This window comes from Sapajus apella, unplaced genomic scaffold, assembly GCF_009761245.1.
Source record: "Sapajus apella isolate SASKATOON/1434 unplaced genomic scaffold, GSC_monkey_1.0 scaffold33, whole genome shotgun sequence".
In the NCBI taxonomy this organism is placed as follows: domain Eukaryota; kingdom Metazoa; phylum Chordata; class Mammalia; order Primates; family Cebidae; genus Sapajus; species Sapajus apella.
This window is the reverse complement of record NW_022436973.1, coordinates 23,287,438-23,301,093: the sequence shown is the minus strand read 5'-3', so window position 1 is coordinate 23,301,093 and position 13,656 is coordinate 23,287,438. Positions and strand designations below refer to the sequence as shown.

The 13,656-nt window shown below is 46.1% G+C and overlaps 1 protein-coding gene across 2 annotated transcripts in view; it reads left to right on the top strand.

Moving 5' to 3' along the window:
- The window catches only part of TGM6 (transglutaminase 6), a 43,264-nt gene extending 40,831 nt beyond the window's left edge, over positions 1–2,433 (top strand). Inside the window, exons 11-13 of one of the 2 annotated variants that reach the window (XM_032295625.1) lie at positions 137–291; positions 584–717; positions 2,174–2,433. In XM_032295625.1, the coding sequence (XP_032151516.1) occupies positions 137–291; positions 584–717; positions 2,174–2,327 (443 nt within the window). In that variant the 3' untranslated portion in view covers positions 2,328–2,433. The remainder of the gene's footprint in view (positions 1–136; positions 292–583; positions 718–2,173) is intronic. The other variant, XM_032295626.1, reaches the window with a different exon arrangement.
- Positions 2,434–13,656: the final 11,223 nt, after the last annotated feature.

Below are 13,656 nucleotides of genomic sequence, written 5' to 3'. Positions count from 1 at the left end.
CTTTATTTCTTCACTTATTTATTTCTTGCAAGGACCACAGAGAACGGAGCTATTAGTTGGGCACTCTCTTCCTTCTACCCAGTGCCATTGAAGAAAGACATCAAGCCCTAACTCCCACATCTGCTTTCCCTTCCAGAGAAGAGAATTCCAATTGCAATATCTTACTCTAAGTATAAAGAAGACCTAACAGAGGACAAGAAGATCCTGTTGGCTGCCATGTGCCTTGTCACCAAAGGAGAGAAGCTTCTGGTAGAGAAGGACATTACTCTAGAGGACTTCATCACCATCAAGGTGACCTCAGTTTGCTTCTAGCATGCTGTTCCTAGCAGCAACCCCCACACCCAGAGCTGGGAGAGGGTGTCAGAAGCTGGGGGCTTTGTGCCTTTAACCCCAGCTTTAGCTCTAAAGGATGGGAGGAGTGGACTGGACATAAGGGGATGGGTGCAATGGTGGCACTCAGTAATGGGATATATGGGGGTGGGGGTGTACAGGACTAATGGTCCATCCTCTAACTCAGACAGGACCATTGGTTTCCTGGAGGGAGGAGGGGTAGGTGGGATGACTCATGGGTGTGTCCCTTCAGGTTCTGGGCCCAGCCGTGGTGGGAGTGGCAGTTACAGTGGAAGTGACAGTAGTCAACCCAATCTTAGAGAGAGTAAAGGACTGTGCGCTGATGGTGGAGGGCAGCGGCCTTCTCCAGGGACAGCTCAGCATCGAGTAAGTGCCAGCCTGGGGGTTTGGCAGGGAATGGGGCTGCCTTCCTTATGGATGAACCAGAGAGAAGTTACCAAGGATGGGTGGTGCAGGAGAGATTCTGGACCTCCCAGGAACCAGCCGACAGCCTATACACATCAGCCTTCATTCACTTATTTATTTCTTCATTCATTTAATCGTTCATTTACTCAATCATACAACTCATTCACTCAGTCATTCACTCATATCATTGATTCATATTTTCATTTATTTATCCATTTATTTATTCACTCGCTTTCATTCATTTGATCTCTCATTCATTCATTCATTCTTGAATTTGCTTACTCATTTATTCACTCATTTGCTCATTTTTCATTTATTCATACCTATATCCTTCACTCATTCATTCACACATGTTCCCATTCATTCATGGATTCCTTTATTTACTTATTCATTGTCAATCATTCATTCACTCCTTCATTCTTCCATTCATTCACTTGCTACTCATATGGCCCTTGATTATACTGACCTGTGCTCTGGGCCACGTGTAATTGTTAGAAACACTAAGATGGACAGGAGGAGTTTTGCCTGGAGAAAGGCTCTCAGATACAGATGGCCCTTCACATGAGGACAGTGATTTGTGGAAAAGACCTTGTCCAAGATCTGGGGGAGCAAAAGCAGCCCTTAAGTGAGGGGCCAGGAAGAAGTCCCAGTGGAGCTGATATTTGAGCTGAGTCAAACAATGAACTGAGATTTTCAGGTATCAAGGAGGAAGGACAGTTTGCCAGGCAGAGGTCTCAATGACTGGTGTCATCAGGGAAAATCTCCTGGAAGAAGAGAACTTGATCTGGGCCTTGGGTGAATTGGAATAAGGAAGTCATCCTAGGTGGGACGAACAGAGCAGATGAAAGCCTAGAGGAGGGAAGTTTAAGGCACAGAGAGAAAACTAGCCTGGCTGGATGGGAAGAGTGTGGGTAGTGGAAGAGAAAATTAAATCGGGAACACGTTATTGGTGGTTTTGTTTGTTTGTTTGTTTTTGGTTTTTTTCTTTTTTCTTGAGACAGCCTCTCACTCTGTTGCCCAGGCTGAAGTGCAATGGCATGATCTCGGCTCACTGCAACTTCCTTCTCCCAGGTTCAAGCAATTCTCCTGCCTCAGCCTCCCAAATAGCTGGGATTACAGGTGTGCACCACCACGTCTGGCTAATTTTTGTATTTTAGTAGGGATGGGGTTTCACCATGTTGGCCAGGCTGGTCTCAAACTCCTGACTTCAGGTGATTCACCTGCCTCAGCCTCCTAACATGTTGGAATTACAGGAGTGAGCTACTGCACCTGACCTGGAAACATGCTGATAAGGCTTGAATGTCAAGCCACAAGGTGAACTTGATTCTGAGGAGTCTGGGGCGCCATGGACTGGCAGGCCAGACTCAGAATGGCAAGAGGACTGATGGTCTGCCTTTCTTCCCTCCTTTTCCTTCAGTGTGCCCACCCTGGAGCCCCAGGAAAGAACTTCAGTCCAATTTGACATCACCCCCTCCAAGAGTGGCCCAAGGCAGCTGCAGGTGGACCTTGTAAGCCCTCACTTCCCAGATATCAAGGGCTTTGTGATTATCCATGTGGCCACTGCCAAGTGATGAATCATGATGGACTGAGAGGAGAGGTTGTGGCCTTTGTCCTCCTCCTGCCCATTCTTTGTCTCTTCCACATGGGAGCCAGGGGCCCTCAGTCCTGCTTCAACCTATGTGCTACTTTGTAAACTTAGGAAAATTCCTTCTCATTCTGGGCCTCAGTTTACTCCTCTCTAAAATGAGGTGTTGCACTCAGTAATCCTTAAACTTTTGGACAAGCATAGATGATGTAAGAACCTAGGGAGCCTCTCCAACCTTCATCTCATCATCCCCAGAGCTGGGAGGCTGACGGACCTGAGCATCACAGTAACCCCGGCCCATTCAGCTCTGCCATCTTCGACCCTTTCAGCTCACCAACACCCTGGCTGGCCCTTGAGCTCTCCTTGCTTCTCAGATACCCTGGCCACATCAAGAGCCAAGGATCCTCCTCGTAGTCCTGACAGAGAACCCAAAAGTATCAGAGCTGGAACCTAACGATCCCTCAACACTGCCGCTACAGAGAAGACGGAAATTTGCTGAGGCCACACGGTGAGCTACAGGCAGAGTTGAGGCCCATGTGTGTGCCATTTACACTTCCTAAGTCCTGATCCTAAAAAGCATTAGATTTTAAGCAAAGAGAGATTTTCCCTCAAGGAAGACACAGGCCGAGGATCTAAGGGACGACTGATGCCTGGGAGAAGCTAAGAAGACAAAGGAGGGGCCCAAACTGGATTGCATTCCCCTAAAATCTGCAGCTCCAAATCTGATCTAGTTATGGCTATTAAGGAGCTCACAAACAACCCAGCTACCCCAGTGTGGACTTCTTTCTTTAAAACAGTGCTGACTTTGCAAAATATCCCCAGCCATTTACACTATGCAAATCACAGACTGAGTCGAAGCAGGACACAGACTCCTGGGACAAGGACCAGAGTAGATACCACCAGGCCCTGAAGATAACTGCACTAGACATGGAACTCAACTCTGAAATATTCTAGTCAGCCAAAGGAATTATAATTAATCACATAATTTAGGTAATCTGAACAAAAACAATAAAACAGGCGTTTCTGCAATGAGACGGCTCTTGAATATGAATTTAAGTGAGAACAATATGTAGCGAGTCTTTGCAAAAAACGAGGTCAGGTAAACATATGGACAGTGTTTGATGGATGATCCTGGCCATCCCTCAGTGAAGGCATTTCTCTGATGGTTCAACACATGGGGATGGGATTTAGAGAAGCAGATGAATGGATGCATTTAATGAGTAAGGCCTGTGGGCTGTCTCAACTGCCAGACTGCTTTTTCAACCCCAGGATTTTGATGCTGATCTCGTATAAAAGGGGAAGTTGGGCACAAACCCATTTCCACAGGGTTATGCAGCAGAAAAGGGGCATTGGGGACTAAACACAACAGAAGACAAAATACTACTCCTAGGATAAGAACGCTTCTTCCAGCAGGGAAGGTCTATGTGTCAGCCAAGATGGGTCTCCCCTTGTGGTGGCTTCAAACACCTCATCATTCCAGCAAATACCAACTGCCTGTCTTCCTTAAGATTCTGAGATGGAGTTTGGGTGCAGGATATTGATTAAGGAGTGACCTGGTGATCAACACCCATGGAAGGGAGTGAGGGAAGCAGAGTGGGAAGAGGGAGGAATTAGACTACCATGCAGGCCCAGGTCTTGACTCCAGGCAGTTCTGGAGCTAGAATGGCCTGTCAGACTAAGCATAAGGGGTCTTCAGTTCCTGGAAAACATGTATTATGAAAAATCTATGCATGGATTTTAAAAGTTTCTTGCACCAAAATAAACTCAAACTACCTTGTTATAGCATGTCTGAGCAGGATCTAGTTTAGCGCCTGAGAATGATAAGACATCAATTTAAAAAGAGTCCCTATCAGAGCAACATGAATTCTGCTAAAATTAAAGCAAAAACAGACATCAGCGGTGTCACTGATGATGACGCTTGCATGGAAGAATAGTGAAATCACTGATGCTTCACAGAACATTCACGGGGACGGTGCCTCAAAGAAATCAGCAATTTACAAATGGATCAGTTACTCTGAGGTCATGTTGAGGATGAAGCACTTAGCAGCAGACCATCCACATTGATTTGTGAGGAAAATTCCCCTAATTGAAGAGGCAAGTGACTAACAGCACAAACAACAGCCAGCACCTCACTTCGCTCAGCTTACACAATTCTGACTGAATAATTAAAGATGAGAAAACGTTTCATTCAATGGGTGCCAAAACCGTTGCCCCCAGATGAGCTGCGGACAAGAGCAGAGCTTTCAGTGGAAATGGTAAACAAAGGATCAATATCCTGAAGCATTTCTTTAAAGAATTGTAACAGGAGCTGGAACATGCTTTACCAATACAGTTCTGAAGACAAAGCACAATCAAAGCAATGGCTACCAAGAAGGGGAAGTGGTTCAGCCATAGCAACAGGGGACCAGCCGGCCGGGCATGGTGGCTCATGCCTGTAATCCCAGCATTTTGGGAGGTCAAAGCAGGTGGATCATCTGAGGTCAGGAGATCGAGACCTGCCTGACCAATGTGGTGAAACCCTGTCTCTACTAAAAATACAAAAATTAGCCAGGCATGGTGGTGCATGCCTGTAATTCCAGCTGCTCCAAAGGCTAAGGCAGGAGAATCACTTGAACCCGGAAGGCGAAGGTTGCAGTGAGCCGAGGTTGCACCACTGCACTCCAACTCAGGCAACAGAGCGAGACTCTGTCAAAAAAAAATGTGGACCAGTCAAGCACAAAGGTCATGGAAACTGTTTTTTGGGATGCTCAAGGCATTTTGCTTGTTGGCTGTGTGGAGAACCACAGAGTAATGACACCTGCTTATTATGAGAGTTTTGATAAAGTGAGCTGAAACTTTCAGAAAAAGCCCCAGAAAAGCTTCACCAGAGAGTCCTTTTCCGCCACAATAATGCTCCTGCGCATTCCTCTCACCAAATAAAGGCAATTTTGTGAGAGTGTTGATGGGAATTCATTAAGCATCTATCATACAACCCTGATTTGGCTCCATCTGACTTCTTTTTGTTTCCTAACCTTTTTTTTTTTTTTTTTTTTTTTGATACAGAGTCTTGCTTTGTTGCCCAGGTTGGAGTGCAGTGGTGTGATCTCAGCTCACTGCAACCTCTGCCTGCCGGGTTCAAGTGATTCTCCTGCCTCAGCCTCCTGAGTAGCTGGAATTACAGGTGTGTGCCCAGCTAATTTTTGCATTTTAAGTAGAGACAGGGTTTCATCATGTTGGTCAGACTGGTCTCAAACTCCTGACCTCAAGTGATCCTCCCGCCTCGGCCTCCCAAAATTCTGGGATTACAGGCATAAGCCACCATGCCCAGCCTATTTCCTAATCTTAAAAAACAAAATCTTTAAAAGGTGCCCATTTTACTTCAGTTAATTGTGTTAAAAAAGAAAAAAGACTGCGTTGACACAGTTAAATCCCCAAGACCCTCAGTTCTTTAGGGATGGACTCAATGGCAGGTATTAGTGTTTACAAAAATGTCTTGAACTTGACAGAGCTCATGTTGAGAAATAAAGTTTGTTTTTTATGTTTATATTTTAATGTTACTTTTCCATTAACTTTTTGAAGTCCCCGTGTGGGTGTTTAGGAAGGGAACGTAGCTGAAGGTGGTGAGGTCACCTGCCAGGTAACCCTGTTTACAGTACCACGCTCTTGCCCTTGGCGCCTTTGAGTAGCACTTTAATGGGATAAACTGGCCTCACTGGTTATTCCAGCCCCAGTGGAAAGCAGAAGCCGCCTCAACAGCCAATGAGAAAGCCCTGCTTGTGGGTGGGAGAGGTGGAGAAATTGACAGAAGACAGCTTAGAATTCGAAGGGAGAGTGGGAGTGGGAGTGTGGTTTTGGAAACTAAAAAGAAAAACGTGCAGGTAGGGAATAACTTTCAACTAGGGCAATACCCCGACCATGCCCTCAACAGAGGAAGGACAGAACAGGTAGTTCAAGACTGGGAAAAGCCTTAGAGTTGGCTGCCCATGGGGTACTCAGAAGGACACCAGCAACAGGCCTTTACTGAGACTCACTGTGTGACAGAGCTAAAGGATCCAGGGGTTCACCACGTTTCTCAAATATTCCTGCTCAAGTACCTCAAAGGGAAAGGAAGTTGCATGCAAAGCCCTGGCTCAGGGACAGGCTGTCTTCTCCTAGTGACCAGGGATATGTGGCACTCAAATCAGGCTGGAAATCCAAAGCTAAGGCCAGACACCAGCTGGATCTGAGTGCCTGCCATTTAGTCCATTCCTAAAGGACTGAGGGTCCTGGGGATTTAACTATGTCAGTCTTGGGTCAGAGCTTTGTTTGAGGTTATAGCTTAGTCTGGGGTCAGGGTTCACTTAGGATTGGAGCTCAGTCTGGGGTCAGGACTTAATCTGAAGTTGGGATGAGAGTTCAGTCTGGGGTCAGGACTGTCTGGGACCGGACCAGGGCTCCATGTGGAGCCAGAGCTCTGTCCAGAGCCAGAGTCAAGTCAGGATTTAGCTATGGTAGGATCCAGGGCTTAGTGTGAGGCCAAGGTTTAGGGTTCGTCTAGCGTCAGGGTCATGACCTAGTCAGCCTCTGAGTCACGGCTGTCTCTGGGGTCACAGCACAAGCTGGAGCCTCATCCAAGTTTCAGCCTGGGGCTTGTTCAGGCTTGGCCTTGGTTCATGTTTGAGCTTGATCCTAGGCCAGGGTGTAACCTGGTGTCAGAGCTCAGTCCTGGAGCAAGATTTGGGGCAAGGTCAGCCAACTACAACCTGTGAGCCAAACTTGGCCTGCCACCTGTTTTTGTAAATAAAGTTTTTTTTAAAAAAATTGAACACCTGTCTCCACCAGCTAGAGGATAATCCCTGTGAGTACGAGCCTAGGGGACCTGTCATGTCACTGCTCTGTTTTTTGGGTTGGACAGAATGCAGGTGGGGGACACGGAGACACACGACTTAGATCCCCCTTAATGAATGGCTTGTTCCCCAAATTACTGCGAGTGCTTCAGGCAGATGACCCTTGGCTGTAGCTGCTCCAGGGCTGGCCCCTGCTGTAGAGAGCTGTTTAGCCCAAAGTCATGCCCCTTCCTGGGTGAATCGCTAGCAAAGGCAGGCATAGGAAGGCTCAGCGATCTTGGCCCAAACTGGACAACTCAGATAGGCCATTCTACCTCCAGAGCTGCCTGGGGTCAGGACAGGCAGTCCCTGGGCCTGTACCATGGTTTGATTCCTCCCTCTGCCCACTCATGCTCCCCCATATCCTTCCATGGGTATTGAACCTAGATCACTCTTTGATCAACATCCTGCATCCTAAACTCCATCTCACAATCAGCTTCCTAGGAAACTCAGCCTGCAACAGATGAGCTTGAGGCATGTAGACAGCTGGCATCTGCTGGAAGGATGAGGTGTCTGGAGCCACCACAAGGGGAAATGGATCTGACACACGTGGAGCCTCCCTGCGGGAAGGAGTGTCCTTATATGTGGAGTGGCAGATGGCCTCCTGTTCCAGGGAAGATGTTTACACGGTTCCTTTCACTTGTGGGAGATGCATAAGAGGAGAAAGGAATCTGCATGATGAGAGGAGGGGACCCTGGTCAGATGCTCCTTGACAATTGGGCCATGACTTTGGGCAAAACAGCTCTCTAGCTGGTGGAGACTGGTATTCAATCACATTTTAAAAGATAGGAAAAGTACAATGAGAAATAAAAGTAAACAAGTAGACAAATTCATGAATAAATAAGCTAATTAAATGTAGTGAATAAGTACCAAAAAGAAAATAGCCGGGCGCTGTGGCTCAAGCCTGTAATCCCAGCACTTTGGGAGGCCGAGGCGGGCGGATCACGAGGTTAAGAGATCGAGACCATCCTCGTCAACATGGTGAAACCCCGTCTCTACTAAAAATACAAAAACGTTAGCTGGGCATGGTGGTGTGTGCCTGTAATCCCAGATACTCAGGAGGTTGAGGCAGGAGAATTGCCTGATCCCAGGAGACGGAGGTTGCGGTGAGCCGAGATCGCGCCATTGCACTCCAGCCTGGGTAACAAGAGTGAAACTCCGTCTCAAAAAAAAAAAAAGAAAGAAAAGAAAAGCAACAGCCACCTCTCCCTGAGTGGTGGAGTTAAGATAGCCCTATAGACTTACTTTTTTTTTTATTTGTTTATATATTTATTTATTTATTTCAGGCAGAATCTTGCTTTGTTGCCCAGGCTGGAGTGCAGTGATGCGATCTTGTTTCACTGTAACCTCCGCCTCCCGGGTTCAGGTAATTCTCCTGCCTCAGCCTCCTGAGTAGCTAAGATTACAGGCACATGCCACCACACCTGGCTAATTTTTGTTTTGTTTTGTTTTTTTTCTTTTTAGTAGACACAGGGTTTCACCACATTGGCCAGGCTGGTCTCAGACTCCTGACCTCAGATGATCTGCCTGCCTTGGCCTCCCAAAGTGCTGGGATTACAGGTGTGAGCCACTGCACCCAGCCAACATAGCCCTACTTTGGATGGAGGTACCAGAGAAAGATTCTCTGAGGAAGTGATGTTTGAGTTGAAATGTTAGTAATTACAACACAAATAATGGTTAAAATTTAACTTAATGAATGTGCTTCCTACCTGCCAGGAACTGTTTCAGATGCCTTACACATATTTATTTAATTTTCATAATCATTTAAGGAAGTAGGTGCTATTCCTCTTCCTCTTTCCAAGTGAGGAAACTGAGGCACAGAGAAATGAAGCCACTTTATATGCAATTGCGCAGCACATAAGATGCAGACCTGATATTTGAACTCAGGCCAGCAGAGACTGCACTCTCAGCTGCTATGCTCTATTGCATGTGAAGAGACCGCTGTGCAAAGACCCGGAGAATGCATGTTTTCCAGGCAGAGGTCACATGCATCAGTTTAAGGCCCTTCCAATAACACTTATGGGGAATCACCTTTCCCACACAGTCTTGCGGGAAGGTGACCCTTGGCTCCCGTCTCCCACTGCCCCTTTCTCTTCCTCCGGCTGAGAAAGGCGGATCCTTCTGCAGCCTGCCCTTAACACAGCCCACAGTGGGCTCCTTGACTCAGATGGTGCATATGCTCCCTCCTGGGACTTAAGAGATCAGAATGGAGAGAAGCTTCAGAAGGTACTAAAGTTGGTGGTGGTGGTGGTGGTAGAGCCCTAGGCAGTGTTCCAAGCAGGTGATTTCTGCTGATATGGTTGCTGTGCTCCAGTTACCAATTGCTGCATAACAAGTAAATGATAACTGAAGGCTTAAAATACTGACAGTTATTTTGTTCTTGAATCTGCAGTTTGGGTGGGGCTTGGTGGGGACAGCTCATCTCCGGTCAACTCAGCAACAGCTGGGGTGGCTCAAAGACTGGAGGCTGGAGTCATCTGAAAGCTCATTTACTCATTTACTCACCTTGCTGGGGGTTCATGCTGGCTGTTGGCTGAGCCCTAAGCGGTGGCTGTCAGCTAGAACACCTCCCTGTGATCCCTCCACATGGCCTGGGCTATCACAGCATGGTAGCTGGGTTGCAAGGCCAAGCACATCCAGAGAGAAAGAGCACCAGAAGAAAGCCACCTCGCCTTTATGGCCTTGTGTTGGAAGTCACCTAGTCACTCCTGCCACATTCTATTTATCAAGGCACTTTCTCCCAGTTCCAAGGAGAAGGGAGATAGACTCCAGCTCATCATAAGGAGTGGAAAGATTCTAGAAGAGCTTATGGGACTGGAAATATTGCTGTAGCTATTTTTGGAAATATACAATCTGCCATGCTGTTTCTTGCTGCCTGCTCTTGACCCTCTGGAAATTCATGGGTTCCAGTATTCCCTAGGTCTGCCTGTCTCTTAGCATCCTCTCCAATGTGTGCTTCATTTCCACTTCATCCCCTTTTACTTAAGCCAGCAAGAGTCAGTTTCTTTCGCTTGTGACAAAGAGCCCTGACCCATACAGGCACTGAAGTAGAGATGAGCCGGATGCATCTAAGGAACAGAGTGAAGCCAGTGTGCCCGGAGCGTCCTGCAGCTTATTGTCCTCTTCTTGACAGCAGTCAGTTGCCCTGACCTTCAAAGCCTAGGTGGTAACCAAAGAAGGAGATTCAGAGGCCAGTACCTTGACTCTGACCCCTCCAACAGCTTCTCATTCACATCATCTTTGTTTCTTCAGGCCTAAAAAGATGCCCTTCAGGAAAATCTCTGGCCTCCTATTCACTGGCCAGGCAGAGGAGGTTATATGACTGTTTCTTAAGTTGAAACAAGCAAGGGACAGGAGGGGTGTAAATGATGGTGGTGCCTGTGTTAGATTCTCCAGAGAAATGAAACTAACAGGATGTGTATATAGACAGAAGAGACTGATTACAAGGAACTCGCTCACAGGATTATGAAAGCTAATAAGTCCCAAGCTCTGCAGTTGGCAAGCTGTAGACCCAGGAGGGTCAGTGGCATAGTCTCAATCTGAGTCTGAAACTCTAAGAACCAGGAGAATCGATGGTGTAGTTTTAGTCTAAAGGCCAGCAGACTTGAGACTGAAGAAGAGCCAGTGTTTCAATTCAAGCCCAAAGGCAGGGGAAAGCCGAGTTGGAAGGCAGTCAGGCAGGAGAAATTCACTCTTACAGAGGAAAGTCACCCTGTTGTCCCATTCAGGCCTTCAATTGATTGGATTAGGCCCACCCACATAGAGATGGCAATCTGCTTTACTCAAGTCTAGCAATTTAAATCTTCATCTCATCCAAGAACCCCTCATAGAAGTGTCCAGAATAATGTTTGACCAAATGCCTGGGCACCTCATGGCTCAGTCAAATTGGCACATTAAAATTAACCATCACCGTTGGTTGAAGTTGGCTATTGAACGGACCCTGGAAAGCAGTGGCAGTCTAGGTTGGCTATTGCTATTTGTAAAATTGGTTTGCATCAAACACAGACATGGGAGGCAGGGAGTTAATATTGTCTAATAACAACAATATTTAATGAGGATTCCATAATTACAGGACTTCCCAATAATCCCTCAAATTTTAGGATGCCTCCAGAACTGGGTGAGGTTCTAAAATCCTATCTATCTATCTGGCTTATCATGTGCCATATAGATAGATAGTATCGTTATCTCTATTTTACAGAGGAGGAAGCTGAGTCCCTGCGATGTTGAGTAGGTAAATAAGTTAGTAATGGCGAAGCAGACAGTGAATTCAGGCAGTCTAGCTCCAGAGCCCCTGTGCACAACCACCAGAAAGTACGTTTCTTTTTTCTTTGCCTGGGACATTTCCCCAATGTCTTTCTGGAATGAGAAAAGTGCAGTTCCCGGGTCACTAAGGCAGGGTGAACACGCCATGCAGTGTGTGTTTATGCATGTATGTGCATGTGTGTTGCTGGTATTATAGCAACTGTTTGACGCTTACATACTATGTGACACTGACTTCATTTCTTCCCTCTTTCAAAGGCATTGGCATTATCTGGAGAAGGAAATACTTAATCCAGATCACAGGAGTGACTCTCTTGGGGGAATTTAAAGTACTAGCAAGGGAACCTATCTGGATTACAGGACGTCCCAATAATCCCTCAAATTTTAGGATGCCTCCAGAACTGGGTGAGGTTCCTGTCTCACTAGACCAGGTCAAATGGCACAGCTCAGCCTAGAAACCAGCCCCTCTTTACTCCCCCTTTTCCCCAGAGAAGTTGTCAGCCAAGGTGCCCACAGGGAATGGGTTGAGTTCCTGAGGTGTGTGAACCCAGGGAGGTTATGCTTAGGGGAGACTGAGGCCTTTTTAATCTCCAGGCAAGGACTAAACTCCATTTCCAGGCCCCAGGCCGTGTGGCAGGATCATGCGCTATCATGGCCTGGAGAGATGAGAGGTTGGTATGGCGACGTATCTGCATTTACAGTTCTTCTTCTTCTTCTTTTTTTTTTTGAGACAGGGTCTTACTCTGTTGCCCAGGTCTGGAGTGCAGTCATGCGATCTCAGCTCACTGCAACCTTTACCTCCTGGGTTCAAATGATTATCCCATCTCAGCCTCCCGAGTAACTGGGACTACAGGCGTGCGCCACCACGCCCAGCTAATTTTTTCATTTTTTGGTAGAGAGGGGGTTTCACCATGTTGGCCAGGCTGGTCTCAAACTCATGACCTCAAGTTATCCGCCCGTCTCAGCCTCTCAAAGTGCTGGGATTACAGGCATGAGGCACTGTGCCCAGCCAGGATTTACATTTCTTGAGTACCCAAAGACAGGAAGTGGGGGAGTGGTGACTGGGAATGAGGTAAAGATGTTCATTATTATGATTACTTCCACCTGGCAAGGTACTGGAGCTTCCAGTGCAATAAAGAAACAGAAATTTAAAAGGTAAGGATTAGAAAAGAAGAACTAAAATTGTCTTTATTCACAGTCAACATGATTGTGTACAATTATAGAAAAATCCAAAAGTATCTAAGGATAGTTAGTAGGATTAATAAGTGAATTTAGTAAAATCACTGGATAGAAGGTTAATAGAAAACAGTAGTCATATTTCTATATACCAGCAACAAAATTTTTAAAATAAATTTTAGAAGACACTATTATAATAGCACCGAAGTCATGAAATACTTGGAAAAAAGAATATAACAAAAGATGCGTAAGGCCTCTACCCAGAAAACTATAGAATATTACTGAGAAAAATGAAAGATCTATATAGTTGAAGAAATATATCAGGTTCGTGAATTGGAAGACTACAGATTAATCTATGGGTGCAGTGCAATTGCAATAAAAATTACTATCTGTCCATCTATCCTAAAATGTATATGGAAATGCAAAAATCCAAAAGTAGATAAGAGTATTTTAAAGAAGAACAAAATGAGAAGACTTTCCCTATTAGATATCAAGATTCATTATAAAGCTATGTTGATTAATATGATGAGGTATGACAGGAGGAAGATAAGACCAATGGAACAAAATGGAGGCCAGAAATAGACCCATGGATGGATATTTGATTTATAATAAAGATATAATGACAGTTCTTTAAATGATTGATGTTGGGTCAGTTGAATATCCACAGAAAAGAATTAAAATCTGGCTGGGCACATTGGCTCTCACCTGTAGTCCTAGCACTTTGGGAGGCCGAGGTGGACAAATCACCTGAGGTCAGGAGTTCAAGACCAGCCTAGCCAATATGATGAAACCCTGTCTCTACAAAAATACAAAAAAATCAGTCGGATGTGGTGGTGTGCGCATATAACCCTAGCTTCTGTGGAGGCTGAGACAGAAGAATCACTTGAACCCTGGAGGCAGAGGTTGCAGTGAGCCGAGATCATGCCATTGCACTCCAGCCTGGGTGACAGAATGAGACTCTGTCTCAAAAAAGAAAGAGAAAGAGAAAGATAGGCAGGAAGGAAGGAAGGAGGGAGAGAGGGAAAAGAGGGAGGG